At 38.4% G+C, this 21,744-nt stretch overlaps 1 protein-coding gene across 2 annotated transcripts in view; it reads right to left on the bottom strand.

Moving 5' to 3' along the window:
- Positions 1–21,744, bottom strand: part of Pla2g4a (phospholipase A2 group IVA) — a 127,394-nt gene that overhangs the window by 60,835 nt on the left and 44,815 nt on the right. For both annotated transcript variants that reach the window (XM_042674499.1, XM_042674500.1), the window contains exons 4-5: positions 10,961–11,109; positions 10,326–10,439 (exon numbers count right to left, since the gene is read on the bottom strand). In XM_042674499.1, coding sequence (XP_042530433.1) covers positions 10,326–10,439; positions 10,961–11,109 — 263 coding nt within the window. The remainder of the gene's footprint in view (positions 1–10,325; positions 10,440–10,960; positions 11,110–21,744) is intronic.

Here is a 21,744-nt window from a genome sequence, read left to right as displayed (position 1 = left end):
TTACCCAAATGTTCACATACAAGACTGCACTAAAGCTACCAGCAGGATTATGTTTATTGCAGCATTATTTACTATAGCTAAGATATGGAACCAACCCAGATGCCCCTCAGTAGATAAATGGATCAAGAAAATGTGGTATATATACACAATGGAATTCTATGCCTCCATCAGAAAGAGTGGCATTGCCCCATTTGTTAGGAAATGGAAAGGTCTGGAAAAAATTATCAAGTGAAGTAAGCCAGGCCCAAAGAAATATAGGTCCAATGGTTTCCCTTATTTGCAATATCTAGTATATGTCTGAGTCAAGCAGAAAAGGTCAGATAAGTTGATGTTAGGGAAGTGAACCCTAAGATATGTATTCAAATGTTTTTTTTTCTTTCATGGGATTGTTTCTAACACATTTATAAGATTATTTCTTTGTTGCTTTGTATGTCCTTCCCTATGGTATAACCCCTGCTTTCACTGTATTTGATGTGGGTAAAATTTGTGGAGGGGAAGGGGAAAAACAAATTGTTTAAATGGGGATACAGGTGGACCCATTGCAACAATGAGATGTACAAGTCATTATGTCGAAAACGAACTTTATAACTTTGGTAGTGGGGGGAGGATTGGATAGGGGGGCGGGGGGAGGATGGGAAGGGATGGGAAGGGGAAACAAAGGAGGAGGCTACAATGCTTGATAAGAAATGTAATCATTATCTTGCCCATGTAATTGTAAACCCTCTGTACAATATTTTCACAATAAAAATTAAAAAATAAAAATAAATTAAAAAAACTGTAATCAAAATGAAATAAGTAAACCTCACCTAGCAGAGTGCCACAGTATAGTGAGAGAGCACTCTGTCAGTGGTGATATTCCCAAGGCTGATCATGTGGCTTGGTGTTTGCTGAAGCTCCTAAGAGACCTGCCATATTGAGAGACTATCATCCTCCTAGCATCTACCAAAGAAAACATCAGAATTTAGTATTTGAAAAGCCAGGAGCTTGTGGCTCATGCCTGTAATCCTAAATACTTAGGAGGCTGAGATGTGAGGATTGAGGCTCAAAGCCAGCTGGGCAGAAAAGTCTGCACAAATCTTATATCTAATAAACTACCTGCAAAGTTGTAAATGGAACTGTGGCTCAAGTGGTAGAGAGTTAGCCTTAGGCAAAAGAATCTCAGGGACAGTACTCAAGCCCTGAGTTAAAGCCCCAGGACTAAAAAAAGAAAATTAATTTAAAAACTCAGTACTTGAAGCATGATTTCTACAAAATGTGCATTGCTTTTGTATATATTGTCAAGTCAAAAAAATTGTAATTCAAAGTAAAATCATTATAATTGAAACAATCTATAATCTCTTATTCTCCTTCCAAACTCCACTGTCTCTTAATATACATGAATTATAATATTTTGTTTCCCATATCAATGTGTGGGAAATTATCCTGATACTAACACTGAACTGCAGAAACCTCTTAAGTCCCATTATTTAATGTTTCACTATCTCTTCTAGAGAAGAAGCTCATTCAGTTTCTAGTCATAGCAATGACTAAGTGACAATCAAAGAAAGCAATCAGCCAAAATTACAGAAATGCCACAGAAGCCCTGAAGCACAGCTATGTTTAAGCAGTAATAACTAACTTCTAAATAAGGATGGTAAATTAAGAAACAGTATAAAGCAAAACACTTGAAATTTGGGCCAAAACAAATGTATTTCAGCCAGAGAAATGACTATGTATAATTTCCTGTCTGACGTTAAACCTTAGCATTTTCCTGGTTCTTTTGAAGTGGGTTACATAGTTTATATAAAACAAAGAAATCTGAAAATGGTGTCTCCCCACTTCAAAATGGGCTAGTGTGAGCCACAGCCACATTTTATCTATTCCACTTTGAATGACCAGAGCATTTTAGACTAGCATCAAACAAATACTCATTAAATTGGGCTCTACCTGCATTTACATAACAAGTTCAATTTGATCAGTAAATTGAAGTAGTCAATTTGATATTCATTAAATCTAAAGCAATTCTGTAATGCCCATATAATACATATGTTTAGTCAAATGTGATCAGTTAGAATTATAATAAGAATATTTATTTAGTGATGATTGGTGAAGGTACTATGTTAATATTTTAAATGTATTAACCTATTTAAGTACCACTATAGCCTTTGGAGGAAGCTACTGTATGTAAGTAACCCTGTTTCACAGATAAGGATTTGAGGAAAAGAAAATACATACCAACATATCACACAGCTAATAATTAGCAAAATTATAGTCCCTATGCTAGTATTGGCTCTCTAACTCCGAGTCTGAGGTGGATGGCAGCAGGTTGAACCAATTTCTAACAGCCCCTGCAAGGATCTCTATACTCTGACTCCAACAACAACACAACCTAACCTGGACTTGATAAATCAATGCTAACTGGAATGCAGAAGCTTTAGGCCCAGATCAAAGACCAATCCCCCTCCCCCCTTCAATGAACACACTTTAAAAAGTCTAAGAGGAAATTGAGTGATATGTCATCATCTCAGGAAGAGCTGATACCATCATAATTTCTGATTTCCAACTTTAGTCACTCCTCACCTGTACTAAGTAATCACGTGATTCAACTCTTACTATCACACGAAAGTGATTATCATATCAACTTTCCTTAATTCACTGTGCATCCTTGGTGCTAGTCACTTTCCATAGAAATGCCCTGTTTTACATAGCATCCAACTTTTCTATTTTTAACTATTAAGGTTCTTCCCTTCCTCACTACCTATTTTCTTGCTAATGCTTCTGAGGAAAAAGCCAACCCTCCCCTCCTCTCTTTTTTTTTTTTATCAGTGCACCATTGCCTGATCACAAATCTGCAGTGACTCACTCACTACCGTCAGGAAGACAACACTTAAATCTTTCCATCTCGAGTGTTAGCTCTGCTGTGGGCTGATGCACTCTACCTGTCCTTCCTTCATGCATGAGTGCTCTATTTTATCATACTCAGTCTAGACACTGTTTCCTGAGTGTGCTTGCTTCTCTCTAACCAAGGCTTTATCTGGCTCTTCTCCTAGTTGGAACTGCCTTCCAACTCCTTCCATGATTCACCCTAACCACACCTTTTCTTCCAGGGCAAGTTTAAACCTGTTATGCCCACTGAAATCACAATGACCCACCCCTCATTCCTGCCTGTACTTCTTTGGCCTCTTCTGCCAGCTCTCATTACCCTGCTTAGTACTTCAGCCTCCTCCCCTTGTAGCCTGTATGTAGCTTATCTGACCAGCTGGGGCTTCAAAACTAGCAGTCAGCTTGCCTATAACAACAGATGCTAATTACTCTTTCAAAAATTAAAATAAGTTGATTTTGCTTAATGTTTTGGAGGCTGGAAACTCAAAATCAGGCAGTTCCATTGATTTAAGCTCAGGTAAAAGATTCATGTCAGACAGATGATATCTACGATGGTGAATGCCCATGTGAACAGGCAGAGACACATAACAATTCAGTAAACCACAGAGCAGGGAGAAACAAGTCATGTTTATTTTTAAGTCTTATTATCATTCAGTAGTGACACAAAATGATTTCAATTCAACATATCAATTTATAAGTCAAGCATTTATGTACTTATTTATTTATTCATTCATTCATTCATTTTTGGCCCAGACTGGGGCTTGAAATTCCATAATACTACGAAAATGAAAGCCTTTTATTCTTGTTTTTTTTTCAGCTTTGATATATGTAAAATAGAGAGAACTGAAGAGTGGTTTCTTTTGGTGAAGGCAATCAAAAATGAAAATAATATATTTTTTGGCTCAGAGTAATTCATAAATCAGAAAGGAGCTTGGAAATAATCTATGCCTTTTTATTTTTGGTGTCTTTGGGGGGCTTGACAGCTCTCAGGGACTGAGAGCTGTCTCTGAGCTTTTATGCTTAAGGGTAGCTCTCTATCACTTGAACCACAGCTCCTCCTCTGGCTTTTTGACATTCAATTGGAGAGAAGAGTCTCGCAGACTTTCCTGCCAGGCTGGCTTCAAACTGATTCTCAGATCTCAGCCTCCTGAGGAACTAGGATTACAGGCATGAGCCACCAGTGCCTAGCTAAGCCTTCATTTTTAAAGAGTCAGAGACCAAGATTCAGTAAGACAAATAGCAATTCAAATACCAGGAGGGATTAATAACTAAGACAGAATAAGAATCTGGTCTCCATATTTCCAGCTTTGACTGGAGATAATGTAACCTCTGGGAATTGACCTATGTCCACTTAGAGGCAACTTCAGCCTCTCCAGCTGTCTCCTGGCTTCCAAAATCAATCTGTATTGAGTCATTGTTAACTTTTGGACACCAACAGTGTGAAGAATCTTTTGCTAGTAATGTCTTGGCTTAGAGAAATTGTTCTCTCCCTACTAAAGCCAACGTGCTGTTTTTCTAATACAAGATTGCCACAGCCATTTAAGTTGGGTGCATTTAAGTCTCTCTTCCTCCAGGATTGCATTGCCACCTGTCCACTCTGGCACATCTATGAATTTAAAAGGAAGGTCTCCCACCTAAGGGATGCTTGATAGAGATTAGAAGAGGCTGGATGCTTTCCATAAGGCACTCACAAATAGTCTGAGAACTCTCTACCGAGCATTCTCCCATCCACCACCTCTCAAAGCACTGACACTCAGATACAAACTGGAAAGGACTCCTAAGAACACTGTAATGAGGGAAAGATGTTTGGCCAACTATTTTCTCAAGCACTCTAAAGAAAATAATAACGTAAGCTCATTTAAATTCAGGAATGTGGAAAGCTTTGTCAGATCCTGGAGCTTACACAACTTAACCAGAGGAAATGACAGAATAAAAGGATTTTTTCCCCTACAATATATTCACAGAGTTATTTTTTAAAGCAAGAATTGAAGAGCAGAAAAAAAGAAAATTGACTTTGGAAAAAGACTATGCTTATAAAGCCCTCAACAGACATTTGCTGAGAACCTATCCTGCAACATGCAGTAGGTATTTTTAACCACCTATCCTTGCTTTTCCCTATACCCTCCAACATCTACCCACCAAACCATTTAACCTGACGTGCCCAGTCTTGCTTACCTCTTTCCAGACACTTTGCTTTTATGATTTCTGCTGTCTAAAATGCTCATAACTATTCCTCTGTCTGCTGAAATTCTACACTTTTCTCGAGGTTTAATAATAAAAATGCTTGATAGGAAATGTACTCATTACCTTGTTCATGTAACTATAACCCTTTTGTACAGTATTTTTACAATAAAAAAATATATAAAAAGCAAAAGGCATTTTACATAACAGATATGAAGCACCAATCTGAACACCATAAGTGTGAATGCATATGGTGTGCATAATATTTACGTTTCTTGTTTGTTGTGCTAGTATGGTGTTTAAACTCAGGACCTAGAGCTCTTACCTGACTTTCTTGCTCATTACTGGCACTCTACCAATTGAGCCATAGCCCACTATGTTGCTGGTTATTTGGAGATAAAAGTCTGAGCAGAAACTTTTCTACCCAGGCTGACTTTAAAGCTTGATCCTTAGCACTCAGTTACATGAGTAGCTAGAATTACAGGCATGAGCCATTGGTGCTCAGAAGTAGTCATATATTTTTAAATCAATTCACAGTTACACATAGTATAATGAACTAATACTTGATATATAAACTTCTTAAATGATATGTAGTCTATATTTATATAGTAAACTATATCATATAATTAAATACATTTGTTATTTATTTACAAATAAAATCAACAAATTTATCATAACAGCTCCCTGCTGCTCAGCGTTATCTCCATTTTACAGATCAGCACACTGAGCCACAGAGGAAGTAGCCAAAAAAAGAAGTATAAAATAAAGAAGTACAAAAAGAAGAAGTACAAAAAAAGAAGATAAAGGACATAGCTGGGTTTTCAACATCAAACAGAGTGGCTTAAAATGCAAGGTGTTAACCCCTACATTCACTGATAACCCATTCAAATCAGGCCCCTGATTCAGGATCATTCCTGTGCCCAGTCATAACACAAACTTTCCCTATTCTGCCTGCTCTATTCTATATGTGCCCCATCAATATTTATCTCAGTGTAAGCCAGTTGTTTTTTACCACATGGGTATGTCTCTTATGTCTTCCATCTCCCATTTTAACCCCTACCTTACCTTCACCTCAGATGAAGATAATGGAGGAAGGAACTTTTTGTTTAATATTCTTTAAATTCTTTGCACAAAACATTGGATGGCACATTGTAGATTTCTGATATGTAAATTACATGAATGAACACATTGTAAATTTCCAATATGTGTTCATAAATTGAGTGAATGAAAGAACGTTTAAAAGTTTGCACAGTGGCATGAGTTTTATCTGAGGCATGATTATTGCTCATTGAAAGAACATTTTCCAAATGGTCTACAAAAAAGTGAGAAGTGTGTCTCTCAACAAGTGAGAGGACATTCTCCCTGGAGCAGGTGAGTGCACAGAACACCCTGTCCTCAGAGCGCAGGGGCAGGCAAGCAGGAAGGCAGGAAAGAAGGAAGGAAGGAAAGAAGGAAGGAAGGAAGGAAAGAAGGAAGGAAGGAAGGAAGGAAGGAAGGAAGGAAGGAAGGAAGGAAGGAAGGAAGGAAGGAAGGAAGGAAGGAAGGAAGGAAGGAAGGAAAGAAAGAAGGAAGGAAGGAAGGGAAAGAAATAAACTGTACTACTAATAATACCAGATGTAATGCTTAAGAGGAACAAGATGAGGAGGAGACCATCTGAGCTGGTAAGTGAAGATATCTGAGTTCATCCTCAGGATGAGCAAAAACAGCAGTGTCTCTTGAAAGAACAGAAGATAGAAGATAGAACAGGCTGAGGACCAAGGGAATAGAATTGAAGACTCAGACATGATCCTACAGACCTATTGCTACTTAATCTTCAATAAGGGAGCCAAAATTATCAGATGGAAGAAAGACAGCTTCTTCCACAAATGGTGCTGGCAGAATTGGCTATGCACATGTAGAAAATTGAAGTTAGATCCTTACATATCGCCTTGCACCAGAATCAACTCCAAATGGATCAAAGACTTCTAGGTAAAAGCAGAGACCCTGAAAATATTACAAGAAGGGATAGGGAATATGCTAGGGCTACTCCACGTAGGTCAAAACTTCCTAAATAAAGATCCAGAAACACAGTAAACTGAAGAAAGGCTGGATAAATGGGATCACATTAAGCTATAGAGCTTCTGCATGGCAAAGGACATGGCTAGCAAGATCAATAGAAAGCCCACAGATTAGGAGATTTTCACTAGCTGTACAACACACAAGGGCCTCATATCAAAAATATACCTAGAGCTCAAAAAATTGAACTCCCCAGTAACAAATCCCCAGAGATTTCTCTGGAGAGGAAATAAGAATGGCCAATAGACACAAGAAGAAATGTTCAACATTGCTGGACATAAAAGAAATGCAAATCAAAACAACATTGAGATTACACATCACCCCAGTTAGAATGGCCATTATCAAGAAAACAAATAATAACAGATGCTGCCGGGAATGTGGCCAAAAGGGAATGCTACTACACTTTTGGTGGGAATATAAGCTGGTTCAACCACTCTGGAAAGCAGTGTGGAGGTTCTCAAAAGACTAAATATAGAACTCCTCAATGATCCATCAATCTCACTCCTGGGCATTTATCCAGATGACCACAAGCAAGGCCACACTAAAGCTACCAGCACAATTATGTTCATTGTAGCATTACTTCATTATTTACCATAGCTAAGATATAAAGCCAACCCAGATGTCAATAGATGAATGGATCAAGAAGATATGGTATAGGGGGCTGGGAAGGTGGCTCAGTGGTAGAGCCCTTGCCTTGCATGCTTGAGGCCCTGGGTTCGATTCCTCAGCACCACATAAGCAAAAAGAAAAAAGCCGGAAGTGGCGCTGTGGCTCAAGTGGTAGAGCGCTAGCCTTGAGCTGAAGAGCTGAGGAACAGCACCCAGGCCCAGAGTTCAGGCCCCACTACCGGACCCAAATAATAAAAAAATAAAAAAAAAGATATGGTATATATATATATATATATATATATATATATATAAACAAGTGAAGAGTGTGTGTGTGTGTGTGTGTGTGTGTGTGTATATATATATACACACACACACACAATGGAATTTTATGCTTCTATCAGAAAGAATGACGTTGCCCCTTTCATAAGGAAATGGAAAGACTTGGGGGGAAAATCATATTAAGTGAAGTAAACTAGACCCAAAGAAACATAGGCTCTTTGGTTTCCCTCATTTGTATATGCCTAGGATAATCCAAGCAGAGAATCCTCATAGTTCAATAGCGAGGTACTTATGACCATATAAAATGATGCTAATTGAAATGAACTTCAAGACATGGAAACAACAGGTCTTTATTTTTGGTTGTTGACCTCGTTGTCACCAATATACTATATCTAGTTCTTTTTCTTATTTTGTTTCATTTTTCTTTTCCATTGGTTTTTCCCTAGTAATCACTATCTTTGATTCTGGTACCCTGTGTCTTGAATATATATTTATATCATATGAGGGAGAGAAGAGGAATAACAAAATGCTGAAAGGACAAAGGGTGACCCATTGCAACAATTAGACTCACAAGACACTATGTAGGAAATGAACTTTACAACTTGGGGAGGGAGGAGTGGGGGAGGTAAGGGATAGTGGGAGAAAAATAAAGGAATGGCTAACAGTGTTTGAAAGATATGTACTCAGTTCTTTACTTGTGTAACTGTAACCCCTCTGTACAGCATTTTTACAATAAGAAAGAAAGAAAGAAAGAAAGAAAGAAAGAAAGAAAGAAAGAAAGAAAGAAAGAAAGAAAGAAAGAAAGAAAGAAAGAAAGAAAGAAAGATAGAAAGGAAGGAAGGAAGGAAGGAAGGAAGGAAGGAAGGAAGGAAGGAAGGAAGGAGAGAGAAAGAAAATAGAACATATTAACCAGCCTTTCCCATACTTTCTCCAATCATTTACATTTCTCATGAGGAACTCCTAAATCAGTTTCCAATAGTACTGAAAATCTAATGGCTCTGTTCTGTAAAATAAATTCCTTAAAGTTTTATTTCCAGAATCCTACCTAAATTGAGCAGTGCAGCAAATCCAGAAATATAAAGTAATGACTCTAACATCATTCTCCTGACCTTTCAATGCTTTGGTGCTAATCATTTAAGAATTTCAAGACAAATATTCCTTCCCAGAGGTTTAATTAATACCAATGCAATCTTTATTCATGAGTGTATTCCATATATTTTGACAAAGCATGGTCAAAAACATCAAAGGAAATTTAAAAAGCCTTAAAATTCCAGGGCAGGTATTGTCCAGCTCAACTGAAGCACTGTAGCCCCATGTTATGACCAGGTGTCTAAATCATTCTGTTAACTGCTCAGGGTTTCCCTGCCCTTCATTTTGTAAAATCGCCTCCCCTGAAGGGTATACAGAATGGTGCCAAAATATGTTTAAGTGATGAAGTGATAATCAGAGATTTGTTGAAAGGTACATGTCTTTAGCAGAATTTGTACATTACAGGAAAAACAAATCAAGCATTGATATAGCACTGCACTCAAATCCTGAGCATGCTCAGTGTTTCCTCAGTGATACTTCTTTGGCACCATATACACAATGAATTCCAAGAGTTTATTGTTTATACAACAAGGGCAACCGCAACAACAAGAACAACATTAATAGTTCTAATAGTAAGGGTAATAGCAAATGTGTGATAAAACAGTAACTTACCATTTTAGAATGAATAGGATTTCTTGATTATATTTTAGTTTTTTGTTCATTTTTCTCTTTTCTACTTTCTTCCTTTTATTATCCCTCTGTTTTACCCTCTCTCCCTCCCCTTTCCCCTTTCTCTCTTTCTATTGTACCAAATGTGTTTTTTTTACAGAGGGACCTACCGATGGAATACAGAGTTGTTCATCTAAATTGCTACCAGTGTCTTGGTAGTATATATTGTAATGCCATAACAAAAGTTAAACATTTCAGAATAATAAAAGATTAAAACAGGATATTAAACCAAAGCCAGGTGCCAATAAGATCAGTCCTGTAATCCTAGCTACTTAAGTAGCTGAGATCTGGAAGATCATAATTCAAGGCCAGCCTATGCAGAAAATTTCACAAGAATTGGTCATAACCAATGGCTGGGCCTAGCAGTGTGTACTTGGGTTTCCAACTACAGGAGGGGCAGGGGTGGAGATGGTCACAGGCCAAGTCTAATCTGGGCTGAAAGGTCTTGTACACTTCCTTTTTAGAAACTCAGACTATTCTATTAAGAAACACAGTTTTCCAAATATTAAACCCAACTTTCTAAAATAAATAGATTGTTTTACCTACTAGACAGGTTGAACATAATTCTACTGTGTTACTTACTTGGTTGAAAATAAATGGAACTTCTTTCTTCTCCCCCACTTTCATAGAAGATATGGGAAATATTGCTGTCCCTAGAGTCTCATCCATGACGTAGTTAGCATCCATTAATGTGATCTGCACAGTAAAATGCACAGCACAAATGTTAAGCTTCCCAGCGATCTTTGGAAAGCTTACTTAAAACCTCTACTTACACAAACATACTTACTTGGCTTGCTTGCTTATGATGTCTGGCACTCTAACATTTGTGCCTTAACTATAGTTCATCTCTTTGCCGGCTAATTGAAGATGGAGTCTCCTGAACTCCACAATCCTCAAGACTTTAGCCTTCCCAATACTTAGGATCACAGGTATGAGCCCCAGAGCATCTGGCTTAGATTCTCATGTTTATAGCACAAATAAGTTTTTTTTTGACAAGATACATGAGGAATCTTCCCAGCCCCACGGTGCATTGGCTTTCCCACTGGATGATCCCAATGCTGGATGTGAACCATCTATAAGTAAGTCGGCCATGTTGCCCACCTACTCAACCAGCCTGGGGGAAGAAGGTAAGGGAAGTGGACAGACAGCAGATCAACTTAGGTGTCAATCTCCACAGGAACCATGACAAAGTAGCAGTCCCCAGATGAGCCACTTACCTCCAAAACATTTTCCTGATTAGGGTCCAGAATGAACTCAAAGGTCTGATTCCACACAGGGTTGATGTCATTGTTGAAGTGTCTTGTTCTCTTCCTGCCATCAGGGGTGGTGGAGATGAAAAGCTCTACATATGGGTCTGGAGTATCAACTACAGGCAGAAACACAGAAGAAGGAGGCAAAAATGAGTGTCACAGTTCTTCATTCTTCCCGTAAATATGTGTGGTAATTGTCAATGTATCCACAGGGTTATAACCAAAGTATAGCAATATATAATAGAAACATGTCATAAGCCATGTAGGTTTATGTATTTTATCCCTTCCTGCATGGCAGACCAGTGAGATGGAGCCACCCACCACCACTTAGAGTTCTTCTTTGCACTTACAGGATATTTTCACTTTAGCTAGCAACTGAGGTAGCTAATGCAACCATGACTGTCATTTCATTTGGCTAACTCCACAGAGACTTTGATAACTCTCATCACAGTCAGTGATATATTTACATTAGAAAAATCATCTTGGGCAAGATCAGGTTTCAAATCTATGATGTTATCTACTTAAGAAGTTGAGATCTAGAAGGGTAAGGTCTGAGGCCAACTCTGGCAGAAAAAGTCTACGAGATTCCATCTTTAATCAGCCAGCAAAAAAAGTAGGGTTGGAGTGGTCAGTGGTTCAAGTAGTAGATTATCAGCTGAGCAAGCAACCTCAGCCAGGGTGAGGCCCTGAATTCAGAGCCAAGTGTGGTCAAAATAAGTCAGCTTGATGACTTTATGAAACCAAAGTAAGGAAAGTAGATGTGAGAATGGTCTTGATAGTTACGCAGAGTTCCTTGTGTGGCTGCATAAGTTATGCACTAAACTACTAATCAATAATCAGCATGAATTTACAGAGAAAGTATTAAATCAGACATCAGTGAAGCATCTCCAGAAAACCTTTTCTTTTTTCACAAAAGCCCACATGAGTTGAGCATATATCTGTCCTTTGAAATACAAATAAACAGGTGCAAATAGAGGACATATTTAAAAGTATTCCTGGTTCATAACCACATAACCACAAGCTGAGTGACTCAGTTATTGATAATTCAGACTCTGTGATTTCACTGAATTGTTCAGCAGCTTGAAGCTGAACAATTTTTATTGTGTAGATGAAGCTATCTGACTTTTCCTAAAGACTACACATCTGAAAAGCAATATCTACAAACTTATCAGCTCAGAGCTGCATATTTAAGGTCTCCCAATTGAAGGATTTGACCCTTAGCCATATGGCCATTTTATTTAATAAACCACAACAACAAAAATCCAATAATTGCATGGTGCCTACCAGAAGTTTAAACATCTCTCTCTCTCTCTCTCTCTCTCTCTCTCTCTCTCTCTCTCTCTCTCTCTCTCTCTCTCACACACACACACACACACACACACACACACACACACACACACACATATCCTTCAAATCTCATAATGGCACTTTAAGGTAAGTACAAAACAACTGAGAGATGTTAAGAAATATGTCTACTGTCACACAGTCAATAGGGTCAGAGCAAAATTTTGAACCTGGGTCATGTGGCTACAGAAACCTCTTTCTTTCTTTCTTTTTTTCTTTCTTTCTTTCTCTCTTTCTTCCTTTCTTTCTCTCTTTATTTTTATTGTGAAAATACCATACAGAGGGGTTACAATTACACGAGCAAGGTAATGAGTACATTTCTTATCAAGCATTGTTGCCTCCTCCTTTGTTTCCTCTTCCCATCCCTTCCTATCTCCCCCTCACTTCATGCCAAAGTTGTAAAGTTCGTTTTTTGACATAACGTCTTGTACATCTCAATGGTGCAATGGGTCTACCTATATCCCTATTTAAACAATTGGTTTTTTCCCTTCCCCTCCACAAATTATACCAACATCAGATACAGTGAAAACAGGGGTTATATCGTGGGGGAGGGACATACAAAGCAACAAAGAAATCATCTTGCAAGTATGTTAGAAACAATAGCAAGAAAGAAAAACCATTTGAGTCCTTATCTTGGGGTTCATTTTGCCTAACATCAACTTATCTGATCGTTTCTGCTTGTCTCAGACATATACTAGTTATTGCAAATAAGGGAAACCATGGGACCTATGTTTCTTTGGGCTTGGCTTACTTCACGTAATATAATTTTTCCAAGTCTTTCCAGTTCCTAACAAATGGAGCAATGTCATTCTTTCTGATGGAGGCATAGAATTCCATTGTGTATATATACCACATTTTCTTGATCCATTCATCTACTGAAGGGCATCTGGGTTGGTTCCATATCTTAGCTATGGTAACTAATGCTGCAATAAACATAGTTGTACTGGTAGCTTTAGTATGATCGTGTTTGTGATCATTTGGGTAAATGCCCAAAAGTGGGATTGCTAGGTCATAGAGGAGCTCTATGTGGAGTCTTTTAAGGAACCTCCATACTACTTTCCAAAGTGGTTGAGCAAGTTTACACTCCCAACATTGCAGTAGGGTTCCCTTTTATCCATATCCCCTCCAGCATCTGTTCTTATTAGAGTTCTTGATTATAGCCATTCTAACTGGGGTGAGGTGGTAGCTCAGTGTTGTTTTAATTTGCATTTCTCTTATGGCTAGGGAGGTTGAACATTTCTTCATGTGTCTACTGGCCATCCTTCTTTCCTCTTCAGAAATCACTTTCTTAATGAACTGTGCTCCACAATAATAAGGCCATGAGGTAGGGATTGACATGCTGGACTTAGAGTTCTGAGGAGAGAGAGAAAGCAAGAGTGAACAGAATGAGCAAAAGAGGATGGAGAGTTACACAAAGGTACACAGCCAGGATCCAGTGGCTCGTGCCTGTAATCCTAAGTACTCAGAAGGCTGAGATCTGAAGAGTACAATTCAAAACCAATCCAGACAGGAAAGTCCATGAGACTTTTATACCAAATCACCAAAACTGGAGGTGTGGGTCAAGTAGTAGAACTCTAGCCTTTAGCATAATAGCTCAGGGATAGTGCCCATGCCCTGGGTTGAAGTCTCAGTACAACAAAACTTCACAAGTTAAAAGAAAAAGAAAAATAGTCATTTCTGAACTGTTGGCTGGCTTTCAGAGTAATTAAATCATATATGCAGCTGTGGTTATCAAAGTTTTTAAACCTTTCCTATTGCTCTTGTATAAGGCCATCGGATTTGTTTAAATTGTGCTTTTTGAATGAAGACAAGAAGATCTGCACATGCAGCACAGCTTTGCTATCCAGTGATTTTATTCTAGCTTTGATCCCATGCACTTTTGCTTAAGGTTTTGTGTCCCACTGCTGAGCATGCAGTGGGGTGGGGATTGGCGGAAGTAGCAAGTGCCCGAGGCTCCAATAACAGGCAGACCTCAGGCATCTTCCATCAAAGCCACTCTTAGCATATGTAGAACAGCACTGAGGGGCTTCATTTCCAATCATTAGTCTAGCTAACATTAGCGCAGGTCATTTTTTCAATCATATCTAACGTCCCATTTTGGAGAAACAAAAAGATGATTGCAATTTCTCACTCAGTGCTTTATATTTCTCAATTGTGAAAGACAACCTAAAAATTAAAAAAAAACTGCTTAGGAAGGATAGGAAGAAAAAAATGTTCCAAGAAAAAGCTAAGGATACACTAAGAGGTGAGTGCACTCTATCTACACTCAGGAGTGGCTGCCCATTTCACGTAACATGTTCTGGCCATACTTCCCTCCAGTGTCTTAAGAGCTGTAAACCAGAAGAAAAACTAGACATGTAGAAAAGCAACAAGCAGATGTCAGGAGATTATAAAGATATCTTTGCTTTTTGAGTGTAAAGTGAAAATGTAATTTTAAGCAGATTTTACAATGGACACTTCCATCATCTCACAGGAATGTCCCTTAATGTTTTAAAGAAATATTGTGGGGAGAGGGAGAAGCAAAAAAAACAACCTAGAAAATAAAAATTACGTGGAAAACAGAGGCAGGCAGATGGTGAGATCTTTCATTCATTCAACAATTCAAGTACCCACTCTATGCCAGGAAATACCCATCAAATGCAGTTGGCTTTTGATGCAGAGCCAAAACTTACACTGCCAGTGGAAACTTTGAAAGTGAGTCAATTGCACCCAGCCTCACAAGGTAAATAGGAGACAAGCAGATACACTTGCCGGTGACTAGTGACTCAGTCACCCAGGTGATTACATACAAATCAGGTCAACTCATGGATGGGAAAATTGCTCTTTGAGGTCTGATCTTGATTTGAATCTGTAAGGAAGTACCTAGGGCAAGGTCTTCTTACATCCAACAAGGAAGAGGATGCAGAAATGAAGTTACTTGGAAAGAAACAGCTGGGAAAAGGAAAGAGGAAGTTGAAGCATCACATGCCTGTCAGTGATATAACCATCTTCTAGCCATTTTATTTTTCCATTGGAAATGGCTCATGAGCTTTCGTGAACTTTAATTTTGTCAAAACAATAAAGAAAATGCCACAACAAGATGCCTATGTTATATTTATTTGTCAAAAGACCATCAGACCACTTTAAAAATTGGAGTCTAAGTAACATCACTTTAAAATCTTTAGAGTCAGTTTTTAATGTATTTGTGAAGAGTGACAGTTTGTATTGTTTTTCCTGTTGTCTCTTTAGTAAGAAACTTCAAAATTAAGATGTGAAATGGCGGTAGCCAGTGGAAAACCACTAACAGCTGCAAAAGTTGATATGGCAATTGCATCGATGTTAATCTCTGCAAGTTAAGAACCATCTGTAGACACTGCTGGATGAAAGGAAGTAGGTTAGATTGAAATGGCGGCAATCAGATATCTGGGCTCACTTTGTATAATCTACACTTAAGATTGGCATGGTAAGAAACACAACTGTCATCTTTGAAAGGAGAAAGCAATTCATTTGGATGGTAAAAATTCCCCCCACTAATCTATACATATTTCTAGCAATGTATTTAGGTAAAAATCAAGTCAAATGTAGGGAAAGCTCTATTTCTATTTTTATTTCATGGCTTTGTGAATAAACATTTCTTGGACAATTGAATGTCAGGCCACCAAGACAGTCTTACCTTGATGGTTTCCAGCTCAACAGGTGGTAAAGCAAAGATGTAATGCATGGGCAGAAACTCCCATGTCTCTTCCTTTTATCTAAATCTTAACAAACAAAAAAAATGATGGGAGTGTAGGATACAGATCTTTTTTATCCCCATAAACATGACAGGAAACTACATGCCTGAGAAATACCTTCAGAATTCCACAGCTGTAAAACTTACTCATAAATGTCAGTAGTTTAAGGAGCGCCTGCCTGAAGTAATATCAGGCCCATCTGCCACTCCAGCTTTATCCAAGTAATGCACTGTATGATTCACAAGAGCCAATGGCAGCTTCTAAACTCCTAGTTCTATTTTAAATATTCCCCTGCTGGTTCTCTCATTTACACTTCACTCAGGAACAGTATAAACCCCTTGTGTGAAATAACAACACCAATTTGCTATGATTTTTGTGATTAACAACAACAAAAAAAAAACCTCAAATAGAGAAATCCCACAGAAGCATGATCAAAATTTCCCCAATCTAAATGGCTATGGTCCGTCCACGGATAAGGATTTATATGTTTCTAATAATCGACCTTCCTGAATTAAATTCCCAGAGTCACTAGTACTTGTTAAAACTGCAGACTAGGATGGAGGATGTAGCTCAGTGGTAGAGTTTTTGTCTAGATATACAAGGTGCTGGATTCAATACCCAGCATGATGAAGAAGAGGGCGGGACGGAATATCTAGACCTGAGTGAAAGGCTCATGCCTGTAATCCCAGCTATTCAGGAGGCTGAGGTCTGAGGATCATGATTCAAAGCTATCCCTAGTAGGAAAGTCTGTGAGACTCTCATCTCCAGTTAACCACCAAAATGATGGAAGTTGAGCTGTCTCAAGTGGTAGAGTGCTAGTCTTGAGCAAAACACCTCAGTGACAGTGTCTAAGTCCTAAGTTCAAGCCCAAGGCTGGCATATACAAAAAATTATCCAGATTTGCTGTGTTTTTAGTCAATTTCTTCAACATGGGCACAGAAATCTACAGTTTTAACAACTTGATAGGGTAATTCTTACGCACACATTTATAAAACAAAATCTTAAGGCATAATGTTAGGGCGTACTAAAGAATAATAATATATGGCCTGTAATCCAAGCCGTTCCATCCACACAGGCAGGAAATTATGATCCAAAGCCAGTTAGCGCAAAGTTAGCACATCATCCTAACTGGCAAACAAGTTAGAAGTGAAAGGACTAGAAGTGTGGCTCAAGTGGTTGAGTGCTACAGTGCTTACTTAGAAATGCAAGGCCCTGAGTTCAATCTCCAGTACTGCAAAAATTAAACAAGTAAACAAAAAACTGACAATCTCATAACATCTAGGAAGACAGTTTGGCTTGAAGAAGACAGCAAGCTTCTTGGCCTCTGGCTAAGAGTTAAATTATTCTGCCCATAAAGTGGATAAAGCACAATTGGGTTCACTACATCTGTTTCTCTCCTGCCATTCAATGCATATTCATGGAATCGGGTAACTGGAAGGGACAAGTTGGATTAGGATAGATGAGGGAAAACGACCAATGGTACTGATAGAGATGCATGTACTCAAAATTCAATAGGTTGAACTGAAAGCCGTCTGTACAACTAAAATTAATTTAAATGGTTTTTCTTTCTTGCTATTGCTTCTAACATATTTATAAGATGATTTTTTGATGCGTTGTATGTCCCTCCCCCATGGTACAACCCCTGTTTTCACTGTATTTGAATTTGATGTTGATATAATTTGGGGAGGGGTAGGGAAAAAACAAATTGCTTAAATAGGGATGCAGGTGAACCCCTTGCAACAATGAGATGTACAAGACCTTATGTTGAAAAAGAAATTTTACAGGGATGGGAAGGGGAAACAAAGGAGGAGGCAACAATGCTTGATAAGAAATGTACTCTTTACCTTGCTCATGTAATTGTAAACCCTCTGTATGATTTTTTTCACAATAAAAATACTTATTAATAGAGAAAAAAGTAAAATGTATTTTCAATGGGCCATGTGAAAACAAATGTCTATTCAAGGTAATAGGTGGATAGTCACATGATATGCTCATACATGACCAAAGTAGAAAGCCCACTGGAATATCAGAAATAAAATGACAGTTTATTGAAAGAAAGATCTCACCATACTACTCTCAAATGTGTTCCTTTTTATAGAACAGATTTTTTTTTCTGATAATGGAAAATAACCATGGAAAATTTATAGAAACTGTTGGGATCATCAGACTTGTAAATACCCCGTTCCCTAGGATGGCTGAGCTGATATAGAAACTCTGGAAAAGAGGTTGCGAATATCTCTGAAAATATATGAATCACAAAAAAGAAGTAACTGTGATGCTCATTAAATGTTTATAATCTTAACTCACCTGTGACAGCATTGCTCAAATTGAAATAAAGGAAGGCTAACATTTCCCTTACAACAGCAACCACAGCCCTGATGCCTGTCATCATAGAAGGCAAATTTTAGCTTTTTCCTATTTGTGTTTATCAGTCACACTGCATCTGTGTATGCCCTGCCAGCTTTTGTTCAGCACCCTCTGGGAAGATTCATTCATAGCAACATAGAATAATTAATTCCTGATGGAATTTCAGTTATTATATAGTCTTAAGAATATCCAATATGTGCATTTATGTCTTGTGATACACCACGAACCTGAAGTCTGACTAGTCTTGGATGGCTTAAAGCCAATTCTCTCAAAGGCATAAATGGAAGCCAAGGTAGGATTTTTCAAAGCTGCAAAGTACAGGTGTATAATCATGGACAATTATTAAGGTTCTGAATGCATGTTCCCATATGATTTCTTGCTGATTAATACATTTTAAAAAGTTTCAATCTTTTAAAAATCATTCTGTATCAATTCTCATTTTTGTTAACCCTCCTTTGGGCTCTGATTTGTACATCAATAGTATTTTCTCCTGAATTACATCACCGAGTACTCCTTCCATTCGGAGAGAATTTCCTTTTATTGGAAATTGATTTCAGAGCCTCCTGTACTCTCGTTATAACTTTGCTCAGGCCTGTGCCCCACCAATATCCTCCTATCCTGCCTCCTGCCTCCAAGGAAATGAGGACACAGATATATACCAGCTCCTTTTTTTTTTTCTCCTTTCAGTTGTGGGTCTTAAACTCAGGGCCTGGGCACTGTCCCTGAGCTTTTTCGCTCAATGCTAGCACTCTACCACTTTGAGTCGCAGTGCTACTTCTGGTTTTGTGCTGGTTAATTGGAGACAAGGGTCTCATGGACTTTCTTGCCCAAGCTGGCTTTGAACACCAATTCTCAGCTCTCAGCCTCCTGAGTAGCTAGGATGACAGGCCTGAGACACTGGCACCCAGCCCAGCTCGTTTTTAAGAGTAGACCTTGCCAACTTTTTCCTGTGTTGGCTCTACTTCCCAAGTAGCTGGGATTACAGAATATGCCACCACACCTGGGCTCCAATTCTGAGATTTTAAAGCCTTGAAAATATCTATGTGCCTTTACAATACAATACACACAATATGTATTTTAAAAAAAGTTTTTCTTTCCATCCTTCTTTCCCAACATATACAACAAAACAAGGTAAAAAATAAAGCAATATAAAACATAGAACTAAAAGTAAAAATTTGTTGTCTGTCTTCGAGTTTCTGTTTTATTTAATGGCATAATCATTTCTAGCCATCAGATTGAGAAACCTGATGGCAACTCTGTTTTTCCATATAGCTCTTATATCCAATCAGTCTCCAAGTTTTAGCTTGGTTCTTCTGAAAATGACTCTTATATCTAGTTTCCTATTTCCTACCAATATACCGCTGCCTTAGCTCAACTTACCATTCTACTTACCACTCTTACCACTCTACTTAGGCCTGTTATAATAGAATTGGCTCATCATTTAGCTTTGGTTTTTCTGGGTGATTTTACTTGTTTTGTTTTTTTGTGTGTTTGCTTTGTAATTTGATGATCTTGCTATACCTAGGCTGGTCCAAACTTCAATCCTCATACTTCAGGCTCCCTCATTACAGTGACTTATTACTATTGTTGTTAGTATTATTTGGCAACATAGGTAGGGGCTCAAACTCAGGGCCTTTTGCTTGCTAAGCAGAAGTTCTATCACTTGAGCCACACCTGCCATCTCAAGTTGCTTTTTTTTTTTTTTCTCGGACATGGGACTTGAACTCTGGGCCTGGACACTGTCTCTCAGCTCTTCAGCTCAAGGCTAAAGCTCTACCACTTGAGCCACAGTGCCACTTGCAGTTTTTTGGTGGTTTATTGGAGATAAAGAGTCTCAGCTTTTCCTGCCTGGGCTGGCTTTGAATGGGATCCTTAGATCTCGGCCTCCTTAAGTAGCTAGGATTACAGGAGTGAGCCAATAGTGCCCAGGTTAAGTTGCTTATTTTTAATGGCATAGATTAACTATAACTGTCTTTCTGAAGCATGTTTCCACTTTCATTGTCTGTAAAATCGATCTTGTAAGGGCCCCTGTTACCAAAATCTAGGCTTTCCTGCTAATCCGTGCCCCTCTGCCACCACACTCTGGAAACAAACACTTTCAAGTCAACATTTAAACAGAGATGCAATGTCAAACATTGTGCCCAGGCTTAATGACAGAAACATTTGTTCTAACAGAGCAGTGTTGTATTTCTACTTGTGCATAACGTTATGTTTTCTTTGACTCTGATAAGCTAAGTTATGTGAGTTACAGTTCTTGTCCTAAGACTGTCCAAGATAAAGGGCCTGCAGTTCAGGGACAATGGGCCTGGCACGTTCTCTTCGTTTTCCCCTTATCTAGTTCCTACGTCTTATCCAACCAGCCAGTGGCTCTGTTTTCATATTGGGTAAAACTGGTAAATGTGAGTCGCGTTCTGAAGAGGAACCATCAAAAATGTATCTTCACAAAATAAAAAAAAGTACACACAAAACTTCAACTTGCTAATTAGGCTTTCAAATCAAGATCATCATTAAGTTTCCTTCTCTCCCTTCTTTTCTCCTTCTCTTACTTTCTCCCTCCTTTTCTTCCTCCCTCTTGAACTACACATCTCAACTCTTTCTATAAACACCTTGTTTTTATTTCCTTCTTGACATCAGTTCTCACTACATTTGCTGAATTGTTCTTCAACTTAAAACCCTCCTGTCTCCACCTCTCAAGTAGCTGGGATTATAGGCATCTGTCATAATGCTTCTGGAATCTCCAGTTTTTATAGCCATAAGTAACTTTTATAAGACTTGAAGCTTTCTAAAGCTGATTGCCAAGATTTTCCAAAAGCTACTTAAGCTCCTGCAATCTTCCTAGCTAGACTACGAGCCATGCAAACACAACATGGCTGAAAGAGCTGGCCTTGGCAGAAAGGCTCCAGTTCTGCTGCAAACATAGCAGTGATGGGATCCTTGTCCTAAATTTCATCTGTCAAATTTAAATAAAAAGAACACTATCATCATGAAAAGAGCATGTCTATATTACTGAAATCATGTACATAACGTCCTTTGACCTCTGCTTAGACTTTTTGTTTATTTAACAAATACTTAGCGCACAATATGCCATAATTTTATTTAATCCTCAAAAAAATCCTATGAGGAAAAACATCTATGACCTTTATCCTCATTTAGCAGGTGATGATGATGAGACATAGCATAGCTAAGTAACTTTCCTACGTTCTCATTTGAACCCAACAAAGACAGTGAATTAGTGTCATGCTCTCAACACTAGACAGGGCTTCCTCTTTGGTATAAAATTCCCAATCAGGGAAGTTGCCTACTACAGGTATCATGTTGATTTCCCTTGTA

This window comes from Dipodomys spectabilis, unplaced genomic scaffold (genome assembly GCF_019054845.1).
Source record: "Dipodomys spectabilis isolate Male_0828 unplaced genomic scaffold, ASM1905484v1 ptg000019l, whole genome shotgun sequence".
Classification (NCBI taxonomy): Eukaryota; Metazoa; Chordata; class Mammalia; order Rodentia; family Heteromyidae; genus Dipodomys; species Dipodomys spectabilis.
Note: the sequence above shows the minus strand (reverse complement) of the source record. Positions and strands in the feature narration are given on the sequence as shown.